This window comes from Gymnoscopelus microlampas (assembly GCF_963454915.1).
Source record: "Gymnoscopelus microlampas genome assembly, chromosome: 4".
Taxonomy (NCBI): Eukaryota; Metazoa; Chordata; class Actinopteri; order Myctophiformes; family Myctophidae; genus Gymnoscopelus; species Gymnoscopelus microlampas.
In genome coordinates, this window is record NC_139941.1 from 25,020,383 (window position 1) to 25,044,180 (window position 23,798).

The following is a 23,798-nucleotide window of genomic DNA, read 5'->3' on the forward strand; positions in this document are numbered from 1 at the left end:
TGCAAACTTTGGAAGACATTTTTAGCCAATCAGGATGGAATATGAGAAATCTGAAAGACACGTTTCGTTTAATGACTATACAGATACTGTGTACCGATTTGCGGGATTTTTGGACAAAATCTGTAGGAGTACTGTCAAAAAATGTGTTTTGCACAAATCGGCCTCCTGGTGGCGCTATAACAGGCCCCTGTGAAAAAATTGGGGCAGAGGTTCTGCTCTGGTATCCAGGGACTGTGTGTGCACAGTTTGGCTGCGAGTAAGCCAACGGTGCCGGAGATTAGCTGTACACAGACAGATCGAATGACGGACGGACACACGGACGGACACACGGACACACGGACGGACGGACAGGGGGTAAAACATACTCTCTCGCCATGCCTTTCGGCCTGGCGGAGACAAGACAATTAGTAGGAAGAGGCGTGCCCTGTATTAGACATTCCGCAAAGAAGCAGAATGTCTTCCAGTATCAAAAAACACTGCTCAGTAGTAACATACTGTACGTGCAAATAAACTTGTAGACAGAAGTCATGTGTGAATGGTGATGACCCAGTATGGGTAACCATGGGGTTTGAATGGGTCAAGTGTGGGTTGAACCTGACAGCGCGTTGCGGTTTCGAGTCCCGATCCCGACGGCCTTTGCTGCATGTCACTCCCCATCTCTCTACCCATTTTCCTGTCAAACTACTATCCTATCAATAAAGGCACAAAAAGCCCCCCAAAAAAATCCCCCCCTCCCAAAAAAAAAGAACTTGTGTTATTTGTGTGTGAAAGGGATACGAGACAAGCTTGGACAAAGCAGTGTCGAAGATTGGTTTGGGCGGCATGTGTTACAGTTGCGGCCATGTCTCATCTCAAAGTGAGCCAGTGTCCTCTGTGCCATTTCACACACCATTACTCCGTCAGATTGTAAGAGCCAGCAAAATGTGTCCTGTCAAACTCAACCACTCAACCTGCCTGACCCGTCTCCACCTGTGATCACAATGTTCTCGATCTGAGCTTCGATGATTTTCATCTCCCGGCAGCTCATCTTCTAACGGCATCGCGTACACTTTCAACTTTCAAGACAGATATTCCCGCTGTCCTAGTTTGCTTTCCTAGTGCTTTGTTTGTTTATTTACTTGCTTGTTAGTGTTACTTTCAAACACTTGTCTGATGCAGGTGATGAAACCTACACTACAGTGTATAGGGGAAATGTTGGCAAGTCTGCTTATTATAAGTGACTTTGGGCTTGTGTTCCTGTGAAGTCGCTTGTACATTGGAAGTTGTGAGTTGTTACATCTTTCTGCAACTGGGGTTTGGAATTAACAACATGCTGGACTTACTCTTTAAAGGTGCTTGAGTCTGTGTCTTCTGTCATCACGTCATGTAACGCCTCCACACAGATGTTGATGATACCACAGAATTTGTCCTGGATCACACTGACAAGACAGATGACATGGATATGTTACAAACTGGATTAGATTACATTTCAGTTTATTGATCCCTGGGAAGAAAAATCAAGAGTTATGGTAGTCAAGATAATACTGAACATGCATTAGGTTCATCAAAAAAACAAAAAATGTGTACAGGATAGAAGGATCAGGTTAAAAAAAAACACACCATTGAAAGTGTGAGTGCCCAAGCAAGCAAAGTGTGAGAAGGAGACAAAAAGCTTGAGAAATGAGTGTGTGATCAGTGATCATGACCAGCAGTGATCAGTAGTCAAATGACTATGAGCAGGGGTGTCAAATGCATGGCTGTGCACGAGCTAACGCATGTGTGCGTACTCCCACAGCGGTCACTTCCTTTGTTCTTTCGCGGGGAGGGTGATAATTGTCACTCGGCGTAAGCCTACCGGCTGGGGCGGTACCTGTCAGCAAGGAGTGTTGGGCGGGAGGAGTAGGACGAAGGCTCTACATCCTCCCGGTGGGGGCTCCTCACTGGCAGGTGAATCAGTTAGGATACAACAAAGGCGACAACACAGAAATGTCTGTGCACGGACTGGGCACGGAACACTTTCCATCGTGAGAAGCCCACTGACAGGGAGAGCTGAGTCTGCAGCCAAGTCTATCAGCTCCTCAGCCGATAGACTTGGCTGCAGACTGGTTGTTTTCTCTGATTGCTTCATATTTCTTTTAAGATGATGCGTGGTAACACAGAGTCTAATCTCAGGCATGCCTGCAACCTTCACTCATGCATCGCCACCATTTTCCTGTTAATTCCTGGAGAATGCAACACGCACCGCTGAGCACCTCTGCTCTGCCCACCAATCTCCGGATAATACGGCTGCCGACCTGGAAGCCATGGCAACCACTGCGTGTGTGTCATATTAAAGATCGCTTATTGCGTGGGAGGACGCAATGTCAATCCCAATTCCATCCAGCCCAAAGCTTCTCCTCCCATTACTATCTAATAAGTGCGTAGCACCCCTCAGTTCATCTCCACAGAGACACAGATTATGTGGAACTTCTCATCAGATTTAACTACCGTTATGTGCACATGACCAGTGACAAGAGATATTCCTTTGCGCTGGCAAAGCCATAGTTTTCAGTCACCTGATGCTGTGACTGAATCAAACTGTATAAACTACAGAAACAAGAAATGAGGTCTGCTAGCTCCTCATGCATTGAAGGAAGCATGAGCTCAGTTCGGGGCCCTCCCTCGGCTGGCAGTGGGAGAGTAGCGACCAGGATTACAAGCTTAGGCAATTGGCACTGGGTGAAAAATGGGTTACAAAAGAAAAAGAAAAGAAAAAAGAAACAAGAAATGACACGGTCATATTATACCAGCTTGCAGCAGGCTTTTTTTTTGCCCCCGTTCCAATCATTAATTTTGTCTTGAACAAACTAAAAGATGTCTTTAAAGTAAAATCTCAGCAATTCGAATGCAAGCAGTAGAGTCAAGCATCTAAGAGAGTAAGTCAAGCCAAGATTTTAATAAGCACACTTATGTGATCATCAGTTACAAATACAAGAAAACATGGTTGCAACTTTGAAGCTTTAATGTGTTATTAATTATTTTTCTCCCACAGCACATTTATCTTAAAACATGTTGGCAGGAAAGAAATGTTGTTGGTGTAAATATGCTAATGTGCCATGTAATTATCTGAAATCAAAAGATCTGAAATGGGAGATGCATGTAAAGTGGATTAGGTTTATCATGTGGATCATTAAGCAGCAACAGAGAGAGAGAGAGAGAGAGAGAGAGAGAGAGAGAGAGAGAGAAAGAGAGAGAGAGAGAGCGCGCTCACAGCGTGTTGCAACGTGACATCTTGTGAGCTTGTAGATCAGTGATTTTCGGCGAAGAGGTTTGGTGTAGAAGTAAATACTAGTGGACCTACTGTCAAAAACGTAGCAACTCATAGCCTGCTGGTGTACTCTGTCAACTAAGTGTGTATAGGGTTTAAGTGTTTCACTTTTACATCACCAGGCATTTCAGGATTTTTGTGACGTCACGCACGTGGTGGCATGAGCTGTGAATGTTCTACCTTTGTAGGGTCAACATACGTGTACATACACGTGTACATACAGACAAAAACTGTTCTAGATAGCTAAGAATTGTTGAAGTTCATGGATATACAGTGCACACATATGAAGGTCACTCATAAAGGTACCCCACTTTCCATCTAAAACCTAGAGGTAACCTCAATGGTTGTCATGCCACCTTTACCATTCCCCCACCTACTGTTAATACCAGGCCCTCTAGACATTAAAAGTAGACATTACCTGTTGTCAGATGGTAGGAGGGAGAGAAGGGCCAGGGAAGACAGCTTCCTCCTCTCCGGCTGGGTGATGTTGTCCATGCGGTCCACCCACATCTCTATCACGCTACCTAACAACTGGTCCATCTGGAACAGCCAGAGAGGTGGGTGGGGTTTGAAGTGGGAGAGTGAAAGGGTGGAAAAGAGAGAACGTAAGGGACAAACAGTGGAGCGGAGGAGAGTGAAGGGGATCAAACGAGAGCAACGGAGAGAGAGAGAGAGATAATCATTAACACAGACATTAGCTTTTGGAATCGCTGACTCTGGACTCAAAAGCTCTAGCTCGTAACTTAATGGTCGCAATATTGTGGAAACCCTGGGTTCCCCAAACACGTGTTAGCTTCTGAAGCTCTCTAGTCTCTAACTTAGGAATTCTGCTCCTACTGCATATTTATTCTAGTTTTACAGTGAGCTCTAGCCAACGTTTTCTTCTTTTTGGCATTAGACACAACCAGTAAAGCAAGAGCGGGTCATTTGTTCGTCATTGGAACTCTTGCTCACATTTTGCGTCTATTAGAGCTTTTCCATGGCGATATAGAATGCCGATAGATGATAACTGCTCCGATTGCATTTCCATTTAGCTCTCTTTGGTACAGAACAACAGTTTAAACTGTGCCAATTCTTAGATCTTTTACAGTTTACTAACTGTGCTAAACATGGCCCAAGGGTTAGGGCTCTCTGGGTAGGGTTAGGGTAATCTGTCATTACGCCTGGGAAAAACTGAAATCCATTCTTTTTGGGTCTAAAGTCAACGTCAGTAAGTCTGAAGACTTTACTGTCACAGTTGGTGACCATGTAATCACAAGTAAAGAAAAGGTAACCTATTTGGGCCCAGGTATTTTTCTTTCTCATTCAAGTTGTCCCTGTTGAGCACCGAGCTCTTCTACCTTTAACTGACTGAAGTGCAAAGGACTTCTCTTTGTACCTGTCAAACTACTTCACTAGAGTGAGTGATGCCCATGGGAAAAACACCGGAAGGAGATCATCTGACCTTGTTCCCCCAAAATTCGGCTCAAACATGGGTCAAAATGCATTCAACAATGCTGCCACCAAAATGTGGAAAGACCTACCAAAAGACATAAAGGTTCTCGACTCCCTACCCAAAACTCAAAATTAGCATAAAATAATCATTTTAGCATAGCTTTTGGCTGTACCACCTGTACTTTTAATAACCGTGTTAATAAAGTATCCAATCAATCAATCAATGGTTCTAAAAAGACAAATCGTGTGTGTATTTACAGACGTGGATCAGCACCCAGCAATGTGAAACTAGGGATCTGGTCAAGACATATTTTTAATTCTCATTGGTAATGGCTATATTAAGCCCAATCAATCATTTGTATAATTATTTTCCCCATTATGCTGTCTGTTATATACACAGACCTTATCCACAACTTGTGACAGCAAGGCAGAAATATCTTTAAAGTGTCATTCACTGATATCTGAAAATAGATGAAGAAATACATATTTGAATGTCCTTAAAAGAAGCTGAGAAAAAAGCCTGTCAAAGATCTGTTATCTAACACCTCTTTAAACGTTTTAATATGCTGACGAAGCCCTGCGGGGTCGATGACTGTGACACGCTGACACGTCGATGACTGCTGCTGCGGGAAATTAAAGCCTTACAAATTCTTTGGCGAGTGTGAATGTTTTGATGATCTTACATCTCTCACAGCAGTTGCAAGTTTAAGGACTAATTATAATAAACTGCTGTTTGTTATAGTCAGCGGATTCTTCAACTTGTGAACTAATAAAAAAGAAGAAAAAAAAAAGTGAAAAATAATAATTAAATAAAAATATTTCCTTCGCTCGCGCAATGTCACATTTTGTGGCACATCAGACCCTGTGGATTTTCTGGAAACTCTGCTAACACATTCACTGCCAAGGGCTTTCTAATGCTGGCAGATAGCTTCTGCCAGCATTTTTAAGCATTCTGACAAATCTTTCAAGAACCACCGAATATTTATCTCTCCAGTATGATCGATCCCCTGATGGTTGCTAATCACGGAGGGTTTCACTGTGCTTCCGTGAAAAAAAACGTCATCGCGTTTCTCTCCTGATTAATGCAGCCGCGCACACACAATAGGCATACTACAGGTCTGCTCGGATCCACTCGGTATTACAGAAAATGATGGACAGCCCCGAGTTCCGAGGTAATAGCGACGATTCCGACCCGGCCCGAGTAATTATAATAAAACACAGATCCGACCCGTCCCGTACGGGTCTCGGGTTCTGTCGGGTATTTTCGGAATCGGGGGGCCCGTGAAGAGCTCTACCTGCATGGCCCTCAACAACCTACCACTGTGCTCAAAAGTATTCAACCCCCAATGAAAATTAGGTTTATTGGCCAAATTCATAAACTGTCAGCTCTTTACAATAAAGAAATCATACAAGAGCAACTTAAATAGCTCAACACAACTAATATTGTGAAAAATATTTTCAGAATTCAACACAAAATTACACTTTCAAGGAATAGTGCAGTTGCAAAATTATTCGACCCCTTCATGGGAAACACCTTTAGTACTTTGTAGAGCCCCCCTTTGCTTTCAGGACCTGCTCCAAACGTGATGCATAGCCAGACACCAGCTTCTGACAGCGTTCCTGAGGAATTTTAGCCCATTCCTCACAGGCAATGGCTTCCAGCTCCCTAATGTTCTTGGGTTTGCGTTTTGCAACGGCCTTCTTCAAATCCCACCATACATTTTCAATGGGGTTCAAGTCAGGAGACTGTGATGGCCACTCCAGAATCTTCCAGGACTTCTGCTGAAACCAAGCCTCAGTGGACTTCGAGGTATGCTTGGGATCATTGTCCTGTTGGAAGGTCCAATGACGCCCAAGCTTCAGCTTCCTCACAGATGGCATAACGTTTTCTCCCAGAATTTCCTGATATTTGATTGAATTCATCTTGCCCTCAACACGGTGAAGCTTTCAAGTTCCAGAGGAAGAAAAGCAGCCCCAGAGCATCACTGAACCACCCCCGTGCTTGACTGTAGGCAAGGTGTTCTTTTCAGCGTATGCTTCATTCTTCTTCCTCCATGCTTTTGGGTCAGTAGTGGAGTACGTCTTGGAGTTCGGGCATGGAGCCCTTCAGCGTTTAGTGAGCGCCTTACTGTAGCAGTTGAAACCGAAGTGCCCGCTGCCGCTAAGTCTTGCTGCAGGTCTTTTGCAGTCACTCGAGGGTTTTTGACCACCCGCCTCCTCAAGAATCTGGTGGCAGCCGCGGATATCTTCCTCTTTCTGCCACGTCCAGGTAGTGTTGCCACTGTTCCTTTAGCTTTGAACTTGTGAACTATGCTCAAAGCCGTACTTTTAGGTACATTCAGTGCCTTTGCAATTGTTTCATATCCTTTTCCTTGTTTGTGCAAAGCAACAATCTCTTCTCTGACCATTCTTTAGACTTCACCATGTTTCTAACATGCAATCCAAATCAACAAGTCAACAAACCTCTTGTCAGGCCAGGTTTTTGACCTCTCCTATCTCAAGCACATCTGAGGCAACTATTTAAGCCCTTGATTAGTTGATTGCATTGATTACAGGTGTTTTCAGGTGTGCTTAAGGCAGGGGTTGAATAATTTTGCAACTGCTGTATTCATTGAAAGTGACATTTAGCATTGAATTTGGGAAAGAATGCTGCAAATATAACTTTTTTGAGCTATTTACATTGTTCTTGTATGATTTAATTATTTATTTCAATTGACGGTGTGTGATTTTAGCCAATAAACCCAATTTACAGGGGGGGTTGAATAATTTTGAGCACAGCTGTAGCTCCACCTACATCTCTGAGGACCTCCACCATCGTGCCCCCTTCCTGACCCCTCAGGTCCGGTGATGCTAACCCCTGGTGGTTGCCAGAACCAAGAGCCGAACCTGGGGTGACAGGGCCTCATTTTCCACCCCCACTCACCGGAACACTGGGAAGGTTTTTAGGGGCCTAAAAACCTTCCTTTTTAACAAGGCATTTGCCTAGATAGAGATGTAGTTGTTTTATTCTTTTTAAACTTCTACTGTGTTTTACTGACTTGATTTGAAGTTTATTCATTTCACTGTTTTATTATCATTGTTGTCTTCTTCTTTCTTTTTTGTTTTTAAACCTGTAGCACTTTGAGATTTGTTTCAAATATAAAGTGCGTTACAAATAAAATGTATTATTATTATTATTATTATTATAACACTCTTTCAACCCACATCAAAGCAGCCCGCACCCTATCTTTATCTTCTTGGTTTCTTTCTTCTTCTTTTTTTTCCTTCCTTCCTTCTTTATTTTCATTTTATTTTTCCTGTAAAGCACATTGAACTGCACTTGCTGTCTGAATTGTGCTGTATAAATAAAGCTTGATTGAAAATAAAGCTTGATTGATCTTTTTCAAAACCGCCCCTCAAAACACACCTCTTCAGACTTGACCTCCCCACCAAATTCTTTCTTTTCACCTCTCTATTTTTAACAGTTTTTAGTTCCCTTCTTTAGCCCTTTTAGTCTTTCAATTATTAAAGAAAAAGTGCTTTAATTAAGTAATTTTTTTGTTTTGTGAAGAGTCTTTGAGTACCAAGAAAGGTGCTTTATAAGTTTGATGTATTATTAGAATGACAAGGTCAATGCCATTATTGGTTGGTTCATGATGTGAAATCTCTTTGATTGGTTCACACATTACATGGTCTGATTTGAGGATATCAACAGAGTGCAGGGTGCCATGTTTCTCTCACAGAAGCTCTTTCTATGATCACTATCATTCTCCAATATATATCAACAATAAAGTACAAATCTGAGCTAAAAATATACTCCGGGTCAGATGATGTAGCTCTTCTGTTTGTCTTGTTCTATTTATTCTGCTTCATGTCTCCTCTTTTTATTAGCTTGGATATTTCTGCAATGGCCTCACCCAAAGAAATTCAGTTGTGCTGGTCAAGGCGACAACATCTAACAAAACCATACAGGTTCCCATGGGACCCGTTAAAGAAAAAATCCCACCCTGTGTGAAGGAAGCGGTGCCTTTGATGAGTGGCCTCCTGGTGGCGCTATAATATGGCGGGGCGGGGCTTCAGCAATTAATGCTCGTCCCTATTGGTGGTGTAAGTCCACATACCAAATTTGGACTTGGTGGCATGCTGCAAACTGGAGTTATGGCTGTTTGTAGCCCAGCCAATAGGAAGACAGAGGGGGCGGGGCTTACTACATTTCAGTTCGTCCCTATTGGTGGTCTGAGTCCACGTACCAAATTTGTACTCAGTAGCATGCTGTGAACTGGAGTTATGGCTGTTTAAAGCCCAGCCAATGGGAAGACAGAGGGGGCGGGGCTTATGTAATTACAGTTGGTCCCTATTGGTGGTATTAGTTGGACTTGGTGGCATATGCTGCAAGCTGGAGTTATAGCTGTTTAAAGCCAGTGGCCTCCTGGTGGCGCTATAATAGGGCGGGGCGGGGCTTCAGCAATCAATGCTCGTCCCTATTGGTGGTCTAAGTCCACATACCAAATTGGGACTTGCTGGCATGCTGCGAACTGGAGTTATAGCTGTGTAAAGCGCAGTTTAAAGCCAGTGGCCTCCTGGTGGCGCTATAATAGGGCGGGGCGGGGCTTCAGCAATCAATGCTCGTCCCAATTGGTGGTGTAAGTCCACATACCAAATTTGGACTTGCTGGCATGCTGCGAACTGGAGTTATAGCTGTTTAAAGCCCGTGCTCAAACGGACAAACGGACAAACGGACAAACGGACATACGGACGGACATAGTCAAGAGTAGAGCGGCTGGCACCGCTAAAAATCAAACCCTGTGTGAAGGAAGCGGTGCCTTTGGGGCGGGGCCTCCTGGTGGCGCTATAATAGGGCGGGGCGGGGCTTCAGCAATTAATGCTCGTCCCTATTGGTGGTGTAAGTCCACATACCAAATTTGGACTTGGTGGCATGCAGCAAACTGGAGTTATAGCTGTTTAAAGCCAGTGGCGTGACTGGCCTCCTGGTGGCGCTATAATAGGGCGGGGCGGGGCTTCAGCAGTCAATGCTAGTCCCTATTGGTGGTCTAAGTCCACATACCAAATTTGGACTTGCTGGCATGCTGCGAACTGGAGTTATAGCTGTTTAAAGCCCGTGCTCAAACGGACAAACGGACAAACGGACAAACGGACATACGGACGGACAAAGTCAAGTGTAGAGCGGTTGGCACCGCTAAAAATAAAGAATTAAAGACTACACTTGGGGTCAACAGTGATCAAAATGCACAAGTATGCATGTCTTATTCCGTTCTGCCTAATTCAATACAACAGCTTTTGGCGGGGGTGTTAGTGGGTTTTGTCTTCAAAGGAGCTTCAAAGTAATAGTGGTCAAGAGAGATAGAAATGCAGGGGTTGAATGTCATGTTACTGCTTCTTAGTAGCCTTACCTCCTGGTTGCACTCAGAGGCCATCTGAGTGAGCAGAGAGGAGAACAAACTGGCGTTCTGGAGCAGAACCCGACCCATGACACCCAGGTAGGTGGACATCACCACCGGGTACCTCTGTACAACACAAACACAAAAGTCAGGACTCAGGAGTAAACATCTGTATAGGTCAATCAATAATAGTGGTCAATCAATAATAGTATGTACATATGTAGCACTAGCACCTCTAACAGGAGTTTATATGACAGAAGAGGAAAAAATGGAAGGTTCTTGACAAAGACAACAAGAAGGTCAGCAGACCCAAACGTCAATCAATAAAAAACCTGTAAGCTTCCTCTTTAAATCGAACATAGGCCTAATAAAAAATTACCTGTAGCTTAAATAATGTTACTATCTTTTGAAACACTGCTTTCCCCTTGTATAAGCTATTTCATTCAAGTTTAACATAGCTATAGTACGCCAGGCTAAAAGTGGTTAAACTGGCACAATAATCTTATGAATTTAATTTGAATTGAAACTTGTTTTTGGCTGCTGCTGAAGCAGATTAAATATAAGCTAGACCAGTTCATTGCTGTAAAAAAAACGTTACACACATAGACATGTTATAAACATACTTCTCCGTCCACAATGCCTCTGAAGACAGCAGGCAGCAGGGTTTGGAACATGTGGGCACCAAGTATGGGGCTAACCTTTAGCACTATCTCCACCACCTGCAAAAAGACAGCAATTGGGAGGATAGTAGAGAGGTTAAGAAAGGACAGTGCTCTCCCTAGGCTGGCAGAGGGAGTGTAGCGCCCAGGTTTACTTAGACAATTGGCACTGGGTGAAAAAAATGGGTTACAAAATCTTGTAATGGACCCTTATGGGTCCATTACATATTTGTTCTCTGGAGAGTAGCCATAGGAAAAATCATTCCTCTAGTCAAACTGAAGGACTAACATACTCTCCTTAGCCCTATCAAGCAATTTTTTCTCCATCAGGGGAAACAGCGCTATGAGGGGATTGCAAAGTGCAGCATAGGCAAACCCCATTCGGACATAATGTCCTCGCTCTCAGTACAGGGTTGTTCAACGTGGAATAACCTTCCATTGGCCATAAGAGATTTTCCTACGCTGCTAATTTCCCAGTGCAATACTACACAAGCCAAGTGGAACTCGACTTACACTGTAGTCTTAGCCTTAAATAGATATACTTTGCATCTTTGTACCTTTGTTCTTGTATTTACGTTTTATGCTCTGTTGTGATGTAATGTAATGCACTCCACTGTCTGCCTGATTTTAGTTTTTATACATTTTCTGTGGGGACTGCGGATGTAAATTAGCATCTTTGCTAAATCCGGTGTATTTATATTGCATTTCATGCAATGTTCATTAATATGGGATGTCCCGTCTAAATAAACAAATAAAGTAAAGTCAAGAGTCGACTCTCTCCCCCAAACAAAGGCAACAGGCAAGTGATACAAGACTAGATGTATTTCACAAGGGGAAAAACAACTGTGAGTGAGGGCAACGTCATAGGATGCATTTCCGAAAGGTCACTCCTGATGGGCAGTCAACAAGCCAATTAACGCGGTGAGACGTCTCTGTGTGCTGGCATTAGATAAAGAGACAGCTGGACTCTGTGCGCTCCACTTCCAGCCATTATTAACACAGGCGTGTGAGTAAGGACACACAGCAGGGTGTCCCAGGCACTTTCAGTTTAATCATTTCTGGAAAAGTGTGCTGTTCTTTAACATAAAGAGGTGAAATATTGCCTTAGCCATGATACCTCATAATGACATATTTCAGCTTCTTTTTTTTATAAATGAATGCCCTACTTTGTCTTAATACAGTGTCACACAAAAGTAGAAAAGATTGCAGATATACAAGCTGCCAATCGTGTTATAATAATAATAATACATTTTTATTTTTTTTATTTCACGTTACATTTGAAACAAATCTCTCAAAGTGCTACAGTACAGAATATTCTTTTGGCATAAAAACACCACAACTAAAAAAAAACATTTAAAACGCATGGGGGCAAATGACCTAGGGGGGTAAAACCAGAAAAGCTAATAGAATGCTTCATGAAAAAGGAAAGTCTTTAGTCCTCTCTTGACAACATCAACAGACTGTGGAGCTCTCAGGGGGTCCGGGAGTCAGTTCCACAGTCGAGGGGCAGCTGAACAGAAGGCCCGATCGCCCATGGTGTGGAGCTTGGTGATGGGGAGGGGGGTTATTGTTTCCACATTGTGAGCTTGTAGATGGAGGCTTATGCGCATGTGACAACCTCATACTCTGCCATTTTAAATTGTGCTGCTCCACGGATCTGCAGCATGTCTGCTGGACACAGACACACAGCAGCGCCGGCTTATAGACCGATACAAGGAGAAGAGAGAGAGCGCTTTTATCTCGGTCAGAAACAAAAACAAATCACCTTCATTGAAACGAGTAACGCAGCGTTTCTTGGATAAGTAATATGTAATAATATTACAGTTTAGGCAGAGTAATACGTCACACTACTCGTTACTGGGTAAAGTCATAATATTACAGTAATATATTATTAAGTAACTCGTTACTGCTGAACACTGACAGTCAGTAACCATATCGCTGGCATGATGGACCATTTTCCATATAAGGTGAACTGGGCCTGACACAATGAAAGGACAGAGACAAAAACTGTTTGAGTGTGTGTGTGTGTGTGTGTGTGTGTGTGTGTGTGTGTGTGTGTGTGTGTGTGTGTGTGTGTGTGTGTGTGTGTGTGTGTGTGTGTGTGTGTGTGTGTGTGTGTGTGTGTGTGTGTGTGTGTGTGTGTGTGTGCGCGCGCGCGTGCGTGCGTGTGTGAATACTTTGCATGATCTCCCTTGTGCAGAAAATTAACAGTGATTACCCTGATCCTAGTGTCCCCGGGGTATACGTTTGCCTGGTAAGTTGCTGTGTTTCTAGGCTGTTGTAAGCTGGATGTGTTGTCCTGGTTCTCCTCCATACAAAGAGGATTAGAGGAAGCCTGATGTGCAGTGATGCCATTGAGCTTTATAAGGCCCACGCTTCACAGGACTAACTGCCACTCTGTACGCATACAACTGCTGAAAGACACTGTATGTACGTACGCACGCACACAGGCAATCTCTCTGTACTCTGGAGCAGGGTGCATTTCATGTATGGACATACATATACAGTACATATAGATATAGATTACATGACTTGAGAATTTAAACCTGGCAAAGGCCCAGTACCCCATGATGTAAACAACTTGGCATAATCACAGGCAATACATATTTACAATAGCCTGGAACTCTCTGAGGTTACATTTAGCTCAGCATCATTATACAAAAGTGAATATAGTTCATTTGAGCTAGCCTGGGCTGCAGCGTGGAGGTCCAGACACCCTAGGCTGCAATGCCAGCCTGACAGCGTGTCGCGGGTTCGCATCCCGTTCCCGTCGACCTTTGCTGCGTGTCACTCCCCATCTCTCTCCCCATTTCCTGCCAGTCTACTGTCCTATCTATACAGGCATAAAACGCCCAAAAAAAAACCTTTAAAAAAAAAAAGGTAATTTGAAAGCAACGTCTGGGGTAATGGCAGCCATGCAGGTTCACCCTGCAGTGCCTGTAGAAAGGAAACTCACAATTTTATGATGGTGTCAATGCTGCAAACAACAAGGTGGTAGCCCCTTGATGGCAATGCAGCTGAGGTTATACAAGGGCAATGTAAAGGCATCTGTGTTTACCATTTGTTCTCTACAATACTGAAAGTGTTGGTTTCCTCCATTTATATGAAGAAAGACAAATAATATAGTACACTTTCGGTGGGAGCATAAAATATAGTCAGTTGCCTAAGGGCCTTGATACGCATAATGTATTACCAATGTTCTCAAGCTGTTCTGTCCTGTCAGCCAAGATACATGTGGGTGATATAAAGCTGAGGAAAAAACGGCTGACTTTCCCATTAATGCCAGGGCACCAGAGTGTAACCATCTTGGTTGCCCATGCGCCAACAAATCTATCAAGTGCGACTAAACTTTTTAAATTGGTTGCACTGGTGTGACCAATTCATTTAATGCCTCTTGTCAAAAACAGAGGCCGTCTTTACACTGTCACACCAAAGGTGGAGACCCACCAAAAAACACAACCAACACAGATTGTTGTGTGACACACAAGAAATCTGCGACTCCATGCTGTTGACAGAGATGAGCATTTATCGTTTCATGTAACAGGTTCATTTTATGGACACTGGATCAGATAAACATTGACGATTAAAACGGCAGCCGCTGGGGTCAAATGTTTGGATATGTCACGTTGAAAACAACACGCTCTGAGTGTCGCTGAAGTGTTGTTTGTGTATTGTTTGAGCGGTTTATGTGCCGAATGCCAGAGGTGTAGCTTGGAGGGGGATACGCTCCAGAGCAACAAACCCAAGGTATATCTGGTTGCTATATTTGTTTGGTTGCTGAGCTTGTTGATAGGCTATTTTTTGGTGTGACACCGGCATGCAGGTATAAACACCCTGTACTCCAGCCGCCAGCAAAGCCAAGCATGGAACCAACTTTCACCTCTCCTTTGCTTACTCCTCAGTCACCTTGGCACCCGATGTAGCAATTGAAACGACAGGGTGGAAATAACACCACCATCTCTCATAGATGCCCCATGCCTGAAAAAGTAACTCTGCTGCAAAGTGAAGGAGTACTGCAACTTTTGAAAGTGAGCCCAGTGCAGGCCACAGAGGATGCATTAACAACAAACACTAAGGGTGGTGTTCTGACCTCCAAAACTCAGCTGACTCAGTAAAGCCTATGGTAGTCAAGTCAGAACAACAAATCAAGAAACCCATAAGCCACAAGAACATATTAAATCCCAACTGGACAATAGCCCTGTGACACGAGCCTTCAGTAATGCTGAGAGAGGAGAAATGATAGACTGTAAGGGCAGTCCATCTAGCAAAATAAAGACAGTTGTTTTCTGTCCATACAGTAGAAATCTTACTGTACACTATAGCCTATGATGCCGATAGTGAAAGCAGAAAAAACGCCGTCTATGACAATAATACCAGTTACTGTAAAGGCATTTCCTGCCCAAAGACACTATATGTATAACCTAAGCTATAAAGCTTGTGAGAATCAAACCACTTGTGATCCTACTTAGCTATTATCTGCAATTACAGCCTTAGTTACTTGGTTGCACATTGTGTCATGCACCAGAAATAGCCAATCTACAAGCAAACAACTCGTCTCAGCAAAATCAAGTATAAATCAGGCTAAAGCACCATACAGAACAAGATGAAGCAGAAATAAAACACCGCTAAGCACATGAGAAGTGCAGCGCCAAAGTCAATAATTGTCTCAGCCTGTGTGCCCGTTTGGGCCGCGACTAAACAGGCCGTTAGAACAGGAACGCATTTTGAAATCTAAAATGCAAAATAGCAGCTGTAGATAAGAAATAAGTCTATTTTTAGTTACTACATGACCTATTTATGGATGAAAATCTATAGAACGTGTATAAATAAGGTGCTAAATAACCTGAACGACAACGACCCGTCTACAAGTTCTCTGCCTGCTGTCTGGGGAAACCGTCTCACCACGACCAGCCACTGTGCTCTCAATTTATTATAAGTTTAAAAGAACAATGTTGGTGTAGCTAGGAGATTCGATGGCACCCCACCTTCTCTGTATAATACACTTTTTGGGCAGCAGACGGAAATTATTTTATTTACTCCACTGCGCCTTCTAAAAATAATTTCCATCTTGTGGATACATTTTTTTTAATTTTGTTATAGTGAAGATGGGGAACTGAGAGGCTTCCCTCCGTGGAGAATAGACTTTCAACAACACAAAACAGCCTTTGTTTTGGTGAGTAGCGAAATAGTTTTGTTTATTTTTACTAAAGTCGGAGACCTCGCACGGCAGTGAAATTGTTGGTCTATGAGCAGAGCAGCACGCCTGCCAGAGTGTTAGAGAGAACTCACTAACGCTCTGGACCAGGGCTAGCGAGTAGCCTAGCCTTGTTATTGACCAACAGCTGGATTTATTGTGAGTCCAGTTTCCATTCCTTATTGTAGCAGCTAAAATGGATGTGTATTGTGGCAATTGTTCTTTGTTGCAGTGTAACGTTCTCAACACGTGTGTTTGTTTGTGTGTACCCGTTGTCATGGCAACCTAGCTGCTGCGAAATGGCTGGCACATCCTGTCAATTCAGATGTGATTATCTAACTACAATACTAAAACTAACTAAACTACAACTTGGTGTATATACAGGGCTAATTAGATAGCATTTGGGACACTAAATACTATAACTACAGTTAGTAGACTACAACTACAGTGAGTACACTACTTAGCCGACACTGAACCCCATGTTGTGTCTCACAGCAATGATGTCACCAGTGTGCCCTGGTTGTGCTTCGACATCACTCTCTTACAAAAAGAATGTCAACTAATTACGTTTTACTTAATTTGGTACTTCTCTACCTGTGTCTCTAATGTGATTTGAGTCGACTTCCTTTCGGGTGCTGGCTCCCTGAGCCTAATCCCTACCTACTCAGATCACACTGTGCTCCGATTGGCTAAAGGCTAGTTCACTAGCTTAAAAATGGAATGCGCCAAAGGTCAGGGTTCGGTAGGTGTGACACTACGCTTTTTGCTGTCCCGCTTCATGGCGCTAAGGGAAATGCTAATTTGCATAGAGTTTACATAAAACATTTTAGTTAAAGTTTTGCCACGCTGGACAGTGTGAATGGGGCTTAAACACCACCGCGCCAGAGCTCCTACATTCCAAACTCTGCCAGCTGATGCCTGAACCTGAAGGCTCTGTCAGTGGATCACCGACTTAGTGAGTGAGGCTGGGAAAGCACATCTGCCATCCCCTCCCCTCTATTCTCTCTACACCAACGACTTCACCTCCAGAGAAACATAGCTTCTCATGATTATTTCACAACCGGAATGGTGACAAACCTGCATACAGACAGTATAACTGGCACAGCTGGCATGGTGGTGCAGTTGTAACATTTTCATGACAAGTTTTCTGCGTGGTTATGTGTCTGTCTGTGTGTCATTTTTCCCAATCCATCAATGACAACCATGTTATTTCACATTTTTGTGAATAAAGTAGAAACACAACTACTATGCCTGATGAAGGTCCGAGCGACCGAAACGTTGTATCTGCATTCTCATATTGCAGATACAACGCGTGCGTGTGTGCGTGCGTGTACACGCGCGCTGTGCCTGCAACCCACCCACAGTCACCCCCACTGGGGTCTAAGAAACCAGTTCAACATCAAATATAAATGTAGGCCATTGTTGAGGCCAGACACACGCTCTGAAAAAAACATAAAGTAATGATGGTGGATGACAAGCACTGAGCATTGAGAGCGAGGTATGTAACAGAGTGAGATGGAAATGGATGGAGGGAATGGGGCAAAATGAAAAAGAGGGATAAGCTCAAGTAAGAAAGTAATGCCAGGGAGAAAAGGGAGTTAGAGACTGTACCTTGAGCACCTGGACCTGTCCCTCGTTGGTGATGTCTTTGAGTAGTTCACAGAAAGATCGACACAGGGGCTCTGCATAGTTCTGGGAAAAAACAACAACAACAGTCATACACATTCCCAGTCATCTTTGATGACACAGTCATCTTTGAAACACATGAGGTGTTTGTGTACAGATCCATCTGTGCAAGAGGTTGTGAATTAGTATTGCTGTGCATCTGTTTGTGTTTTTTTAGCAGGCATCGTGTCTCACCTGCAGAAACTCTGTGGCAGACAAGTACATGTAGGCGTTGACAATCTGGAAGCAAGTCCTCAGGTTCTCAGAGCTCAACTCTGAAACACAACAGCAGATGCTTCAACAATAATGATAGATCTGATGGAGGTAGGCAAAGGAAGGATAGATAAAACACACACCAAAAGGAGAAGTCTTTCAAAGAGCCACGTGCTTACAGACAGGATGTCAGTGAGTTTGTTTATAGGGCAACTCATCTCAAATACCTGTGCATTTATCTATTATGCAAGGTCTGTGATGAACATGGCATGATAAGAGTAATAAACTCACTTACAGTAGAATGCACAAATGGCATAGGCCATTGCTGTTTATTTCCACTCATGTCCTTGATGATTTACTAAGTACAAATTCATATTTGAAAGACTGAAATATGCAATATTGTTGTTACCATCCAGACCAGACAATACATAATTGTTATTTAATCATGGAGTCATGGAGCTAGTCATGTTTTTTTACTGGGATACCAGTCAGACAATCATACGTCCTGAGATTGACATTTGAATCACATTGTAATGTGATTCAAATGTTTGTTATCAGGGCGTCCTTGAAAAAGAGAGCTTGCTCTCAATTTGTTTCCCTGAATAAATAAAGGAAAAAGAAAAAGAAAGAAAGAAAGAAAGGCGTCATGGGAAGATTCCTGCGACCTTTTGATGATTGGGCCGATTGACAGTCAATGAGCCAAATTCGTTCCCATGCTCTGGGCGGATCCATGTTCTGGGCGGCCTTGTGAGCCACAGCGCTCCTCAGGGCGAATTCAGACTATGGTCCTGGGTGCGGACCTGGGACCACTTGCCAGATGTTGTAAATTGTGATTAATGTGAACGCTGCCTTCCTTACCGGAGTTCGGAACACCGTACTCTTCTGTCACATGACATTCTCTATCTCCCAAAGCCCCCATAGTCCACAGGGCCCCCTTGAGGCACCTAAGTACCATAACAGTTGAATATAGTGTACTCGCGTACGGAAGAATCATGGCCGATGTGAATGCTGGCCAGTGGGGGAGAGGCCAATCGTACTCGGGAACGATTCGAATCAATCAGACCCAGTCTGAATCTGCCCTCAGAGCGGACACAGGCGGCTTTCGCTGGCCGGTGCTGGGAACAGACAGGACAGACAGACAGGACTGCCGCAGCTTGTTTCTAAACAAACTATTCATTGTAGCCGATAAATAGATCACATAGTTGTTCAGTACTGATTAATATTGCATAATATACAGCGTCTTTGTTTTCGCTGTGTCCACTCTGCCGGGTCTCTGCCTGCCCGGCGAGAAAGGCACACCCACCAGAATGCAAAAAAGACGAAAGCAATATTATTTGTCACATACACTGAATGTGACTGTGAATGTACTGCACATTTGTTGACTGTCTCCTTTACTCACCAGCTATGAAGAATCTGTGTGTGTGTGTGTGTGTGTGTGTGTGTGTGTGTGTGTGTGTGTGTGTGTGTGTGTGCGCGCGCGTGTGCGTGTGTGCTGCTCTGTTTGTGAAATTAAGAGATTCGATAGATGATATATGTTTTATATATACAGATTTACAAATAAAAGAGCGTCGGAAAGAGTTCATGCGTTAAATTACAACCCGGGAACCCAGTCACACTTAACCTGACTTTGCCAAATGGAAGAAGCTTGCGACACACATTTTGTTTCACAGCCTACTTCCATCTGAGACTCCGGTAGCAGAATCGATGCCAGGCGGCGTTTCATTTTTTCAAGCTACTTGGCAGGTGATTGGATGATCCCGCCCCTAGCAGCCGCTGATTGGTTCGTACACGCAGAGACCGGGCAGCTTAACTCCCTGAGAGATTCCAGATCAGGGTGTATTGTGAAACTCAATACTGCCCTCATCTGGAGTCAGGTTAAGTCACACACATGACACATGTCATTTGTCCACGTTATTCTACTGTTTTAAGACAAATAATTGTCCCTGTTAAAAGTGTCTAAAACTACGCTCTGCAAAATAAGCTGAAAAAGGATGACAACAGGCTGGGATATCAGCCAGAACAAAAGTGGAATATTGGCCAACCACTACACAATACAAGCCATGCAACATAGGCTTTGTTCCAGCAAACAATTTACACGTGAATAAGCATAGGTTCAAACCCTCATTAGGCCTTCCTTATTACAAGAGATTGGTATAAACACAATAGGGGGTTACCTCACCAGTACTCCTTTATTGTGGCCTCACTGAAGTGTAGGCAGTGCGCACACTGTGTTTATCCAGCGATAACATGTCTATATGAGCAGTGCTCCTGTGTGCAATTGTTCTGTTTATAGTTGGCAATTCCACTGCGGTATTCCCTGAAGTAACAGCACTCTGACTGCGATACCACTGTAATACAAACAAGACCAAGATAATTCACACTACACAATGTCAGATTGATCCTTTAAATTACATGCGATTGATCCTTGAAATTACGTGCAAAAACAAAAACATACGGTATGTGTTTCATTATGACCACGCAGGCTGTAATGTCTAAGGGTTGGATAAACGACATTTATTCTATTTCCCATTTGGTGTGAGTAAGGGACCCCATTACTGCTATTGTATCAACAAACAGACTACAACAGTTAAATTATTCGGATATGGTGACATTAACTGCCTGCAATTTATGTCTCAACAACCACAAAGTGAAAGATGTTGTGAAAGACAACAAGAAAAAACACACATCTAAATTATTCAGCATGCCCTGGCCGCTGTAGCATCATTAACTGGGCATTAAATAATTCCTAGTTTGTTTCTAAGGTTCTCCAGGCGCATATTAATAATGAGAGCTTTGGAGCTTTGCAGCTAATGAATGATTACAATTTATTATGATTATTAGACTTAGCCTCAGGAATTAAGCTTTATCTATCTATCTATCTATACATTTGCAGCTTTTCCACATCCCTGTGGCTGTTTGTTTGGGTGATGTTTTCGACAGCTTCGGTTTTGCCAGATTATGTTAGTGAAATAAGCGACCAGGTCAAGCGACCAGGTCTATGAAAATAAGCTCAAAAGTAGCGACCAGTTTTACCACTTGAGCCCCATTACATCAGCTATTTTCAAAAATAATCTTGAAAGTAAGTCCAAATAAGCAACTATACTTTCAGAAACAAGACCAAACCAAAGCAACCCGCAACTATGAATATTTACAATTCACACGACGGCTCCGGTGTTGCCAGATTATGTGAGTGAAACAAGCGACCAGGTCAATAAAAACAAGCCAAAAAAAAGCGACATGGGGCCCGTAGCCACTTGGAATGGGAAAAAGCTAAATTTTTCAAAGAATGTTAACTAATCTTCTTAAAGAAGAATCTGAAAATGTCAATAACAGTTGATAAAACATAACGTTTATTATCAATAGGCTATGTTAAACGTTTTATTATTCTACTTTCTCATTTGTTATTATTCAAGTAAAAGTTACTAATAATAATTATGAAATACACTAATCCTATATTAAAATTGGCTTAAGGATGGACAGGGGCGGGCGGTTGTACCACGCCATCACACTCATGTCACCATGACTCAGCCATAACCATATATTAATGAGTTCCCAAAGCAGCTAAGCCCAAATATGGAGTGTGTTGTCAATGTGTCATCATGGCATCAGGCACAAACAAATCACTCATCTCCATATATGGCCACAAAAGGTCCATGCCCATTATTGGCATATACTAATGACATCAGGGATCTTGATTTATGGCCATAAAAAAGAAGGACTGACAGATACAAAGATCTCCATATATGGCCATATCAGTCGGATCGGTGGTGGGAGGGGGAGGGGGAGGGGGGGGAGAGAGAGAGAGAGAGAGAGAGAGAGAGAGAGAGAGAGAGAGAGAGATTTATGCAGACAGAGACAGCAAGAGAGAGAGTACACACATATCGTTGTCTCTCTGTACTGTACATGCATGGTGTGTGCACTGAGGAGCACACATTGGTCAGCAGCAGTCGTACTCAACTCAAACTTTATTTATAAAGCAAATTTAAAACGGCCAAAGGTCAACCAAAGTTCTGTACAAGGTCAGAATAAAGAAACAAAACTGACAAAGACAAAGAAAAACTGATAAGACAAGACGAGACGAGACGTCAAAAAGACGCAAAACAAATACTGCATTACAAACAGAAATAAAAGGGCAAACAGCAGCATTGCAGAGCTATAAAATGTACAAAATCAGTGTCAAAGGCCAAGGTGAAAAAATAAGTCTTCAATAAAGATTTAAAAGCCTCTTGTGAAAGAGCAGAGAAAATTTGAAGGTGCAATTGGCTGTTCCAGAGTCTAGGGCCAGCAGCTGCAAAAGCCCGGTCATGTCTGGTGTTATACAGTAGCTGGTTTTGTGCAGCTGACCTCATGGCTCTGGGATGTATGGCTTTATGAGCTCTAATAAATACAGGAGGGGGGGCAGCCTGTTTAGGGCTTTAAAAACAAAAACTAAATTCTAAACGAACGGCCAGTGGAGTGAGGCAAGGACCAGCGTTCTAAAGCCCATGCACATCATGACTTCCCCTGTTTGGAACCTGATGCACTTTTAAGTAAGCAGGAAAATTGGGCTAATAGGGCATTACATTGTACATTAAGTAATGCATGGAATTAATGAAAATAGGTAATGTATAATGGATTATGGGTTTTTCTAACGCAATTAATCCAACCATACTTTGTGTGAGTGTGAACGCACCATTGTGTCTACGCGTGCGCAAGTGTGCATGTCTTGGAGAATTGGGGGGATGCTTAAGCAATGACAGTCCTAATGAATGTTCTATGGCGCCAGACTAACTACAGGGGAGCCAGGTGACAGAAAGATGGATAGAGGGGGTGATGATGAGGGGTGGAAGACGTGCTATCTGTGGTAATGAAAAACATGTAAGGGGAGGGTAGAGAGGAGATATAAGGGACAAGAGGTGGAGAGGCAGACAGTGAGAACAGGAGGACGAAGTGGAGATATAAACACGTTTTACACAGACAGAGGAGACAACAGGAGACGAGGAGGGAACACTTTAAAATGTTTTAATTTATCCATTTGTAACTCAGAGAGAGTAGAAATATTGTACATTTGTGCACACTCTGAGTTAAATCAACACTCAGGATTTTGAGGTGGATAGGGAGGTGAAGGATCAGAGGGACGGGGAGACACGGGATGGGGAGGGGACAGGGCTAGTAGAGATAGGGGAAGAACAAGTGGATGGTAAACATGGTGAAACAACAATACAACTCTGTTGCTGCATCTGCGTTTCCATTTGTGTCAAGACAATGATACGGTATGACAGTACCGTATAGTTCAACTATACGTACAAGCATGCAAACACAAACACACACACGATTCTGAACTCACACTGAGGCTATCATGCATGAAAGCAAAAAAGGGCATCGACTTGAAAGTAATACAGTCTGTCAGGGTTACTGATCCAGACACTTACAATAGTTGTTTATTTCCACCTCTTTCTAAAGATCACACCCAATCACCACAAGAGGCCAGTCATTCAACAGATTCAAGGGGTTTTTATAAGTCACTCACTCATACAGGTACAAGCAGCGAAAGGAAGATTATATTACTGCCATATTATCTTTTATTTACTTGTGTTAGCAATGTAGGGGGCGGGTAGAGAGGAGATAGATACATAGATAGATAGATACATAGATAGATCGGGTACTCTGACAACAGGTGCAACATAACCGAAGGGGCATCGTTTCCAAAAGTCATCGGCCTGGTTTTAACCAATGTGTATTGTAGAGTAAAACAATATCATTGGCTGGAGGTGGTCTACCTACTCTTCCATTAAGAAACATAGACCCTGGTGTTGGGTAGGACACCTACTGGTTGACAATGCGAGTACTTATTTGAAGCAGACCGCACACAGGTTTGGCACTAGGTGTGCTGCCATCTCCGTGGTAGTTTGGAAATCGTTGCAATTACCTCTTTCCGTTGGGAGAGAGAGAGACAGTGGATATGCAACTTGGGAATCGTAACTTTAAAG

General features: G+C 43.1%; 1 protein-coding gene across 1 annotated transcript in view; it reads right to left on the minus strand.

Moving 5' to 3' along the window:
• Positions 1 to 23,798, minus strand: part of ipo11 (importin 11) — a 204,046-nt gene that overhangs the window by 51,272 nt on the left and 128,976 nt on the right. Inside the window, exons 23-28 of the mRNA XM_084054558.1 lie at positions 17,812 to 17,891; positions 17,563 to 17,643; positions 10,722 to 10,817; positions 10,111 to 10,224; positions 3,705 to 3,826; positions 1,323 to 1,418 (exon numbers count right to left, since the gene is read on the minus strand). Coding sequence (XP_083910684.1) covers positions 1,323 to 1,418; positions 3,705 to 3,826; positions 10,111 to 10,224; positions 10,722 to 10,817; positions 17,563 to 17,643; positions 17,812 to 17,891 — 589 coding nt within the window. The remainder of the gene's footprint in view (positions 1 to 1,322; positions 1,419 to 3,704; positions 3,827 to 10,110; positions 10,225 to 10,721; positions 10,818 to 17,562; positions 17,644 to 17,811; positions 17,892 to 23,798) is intronic.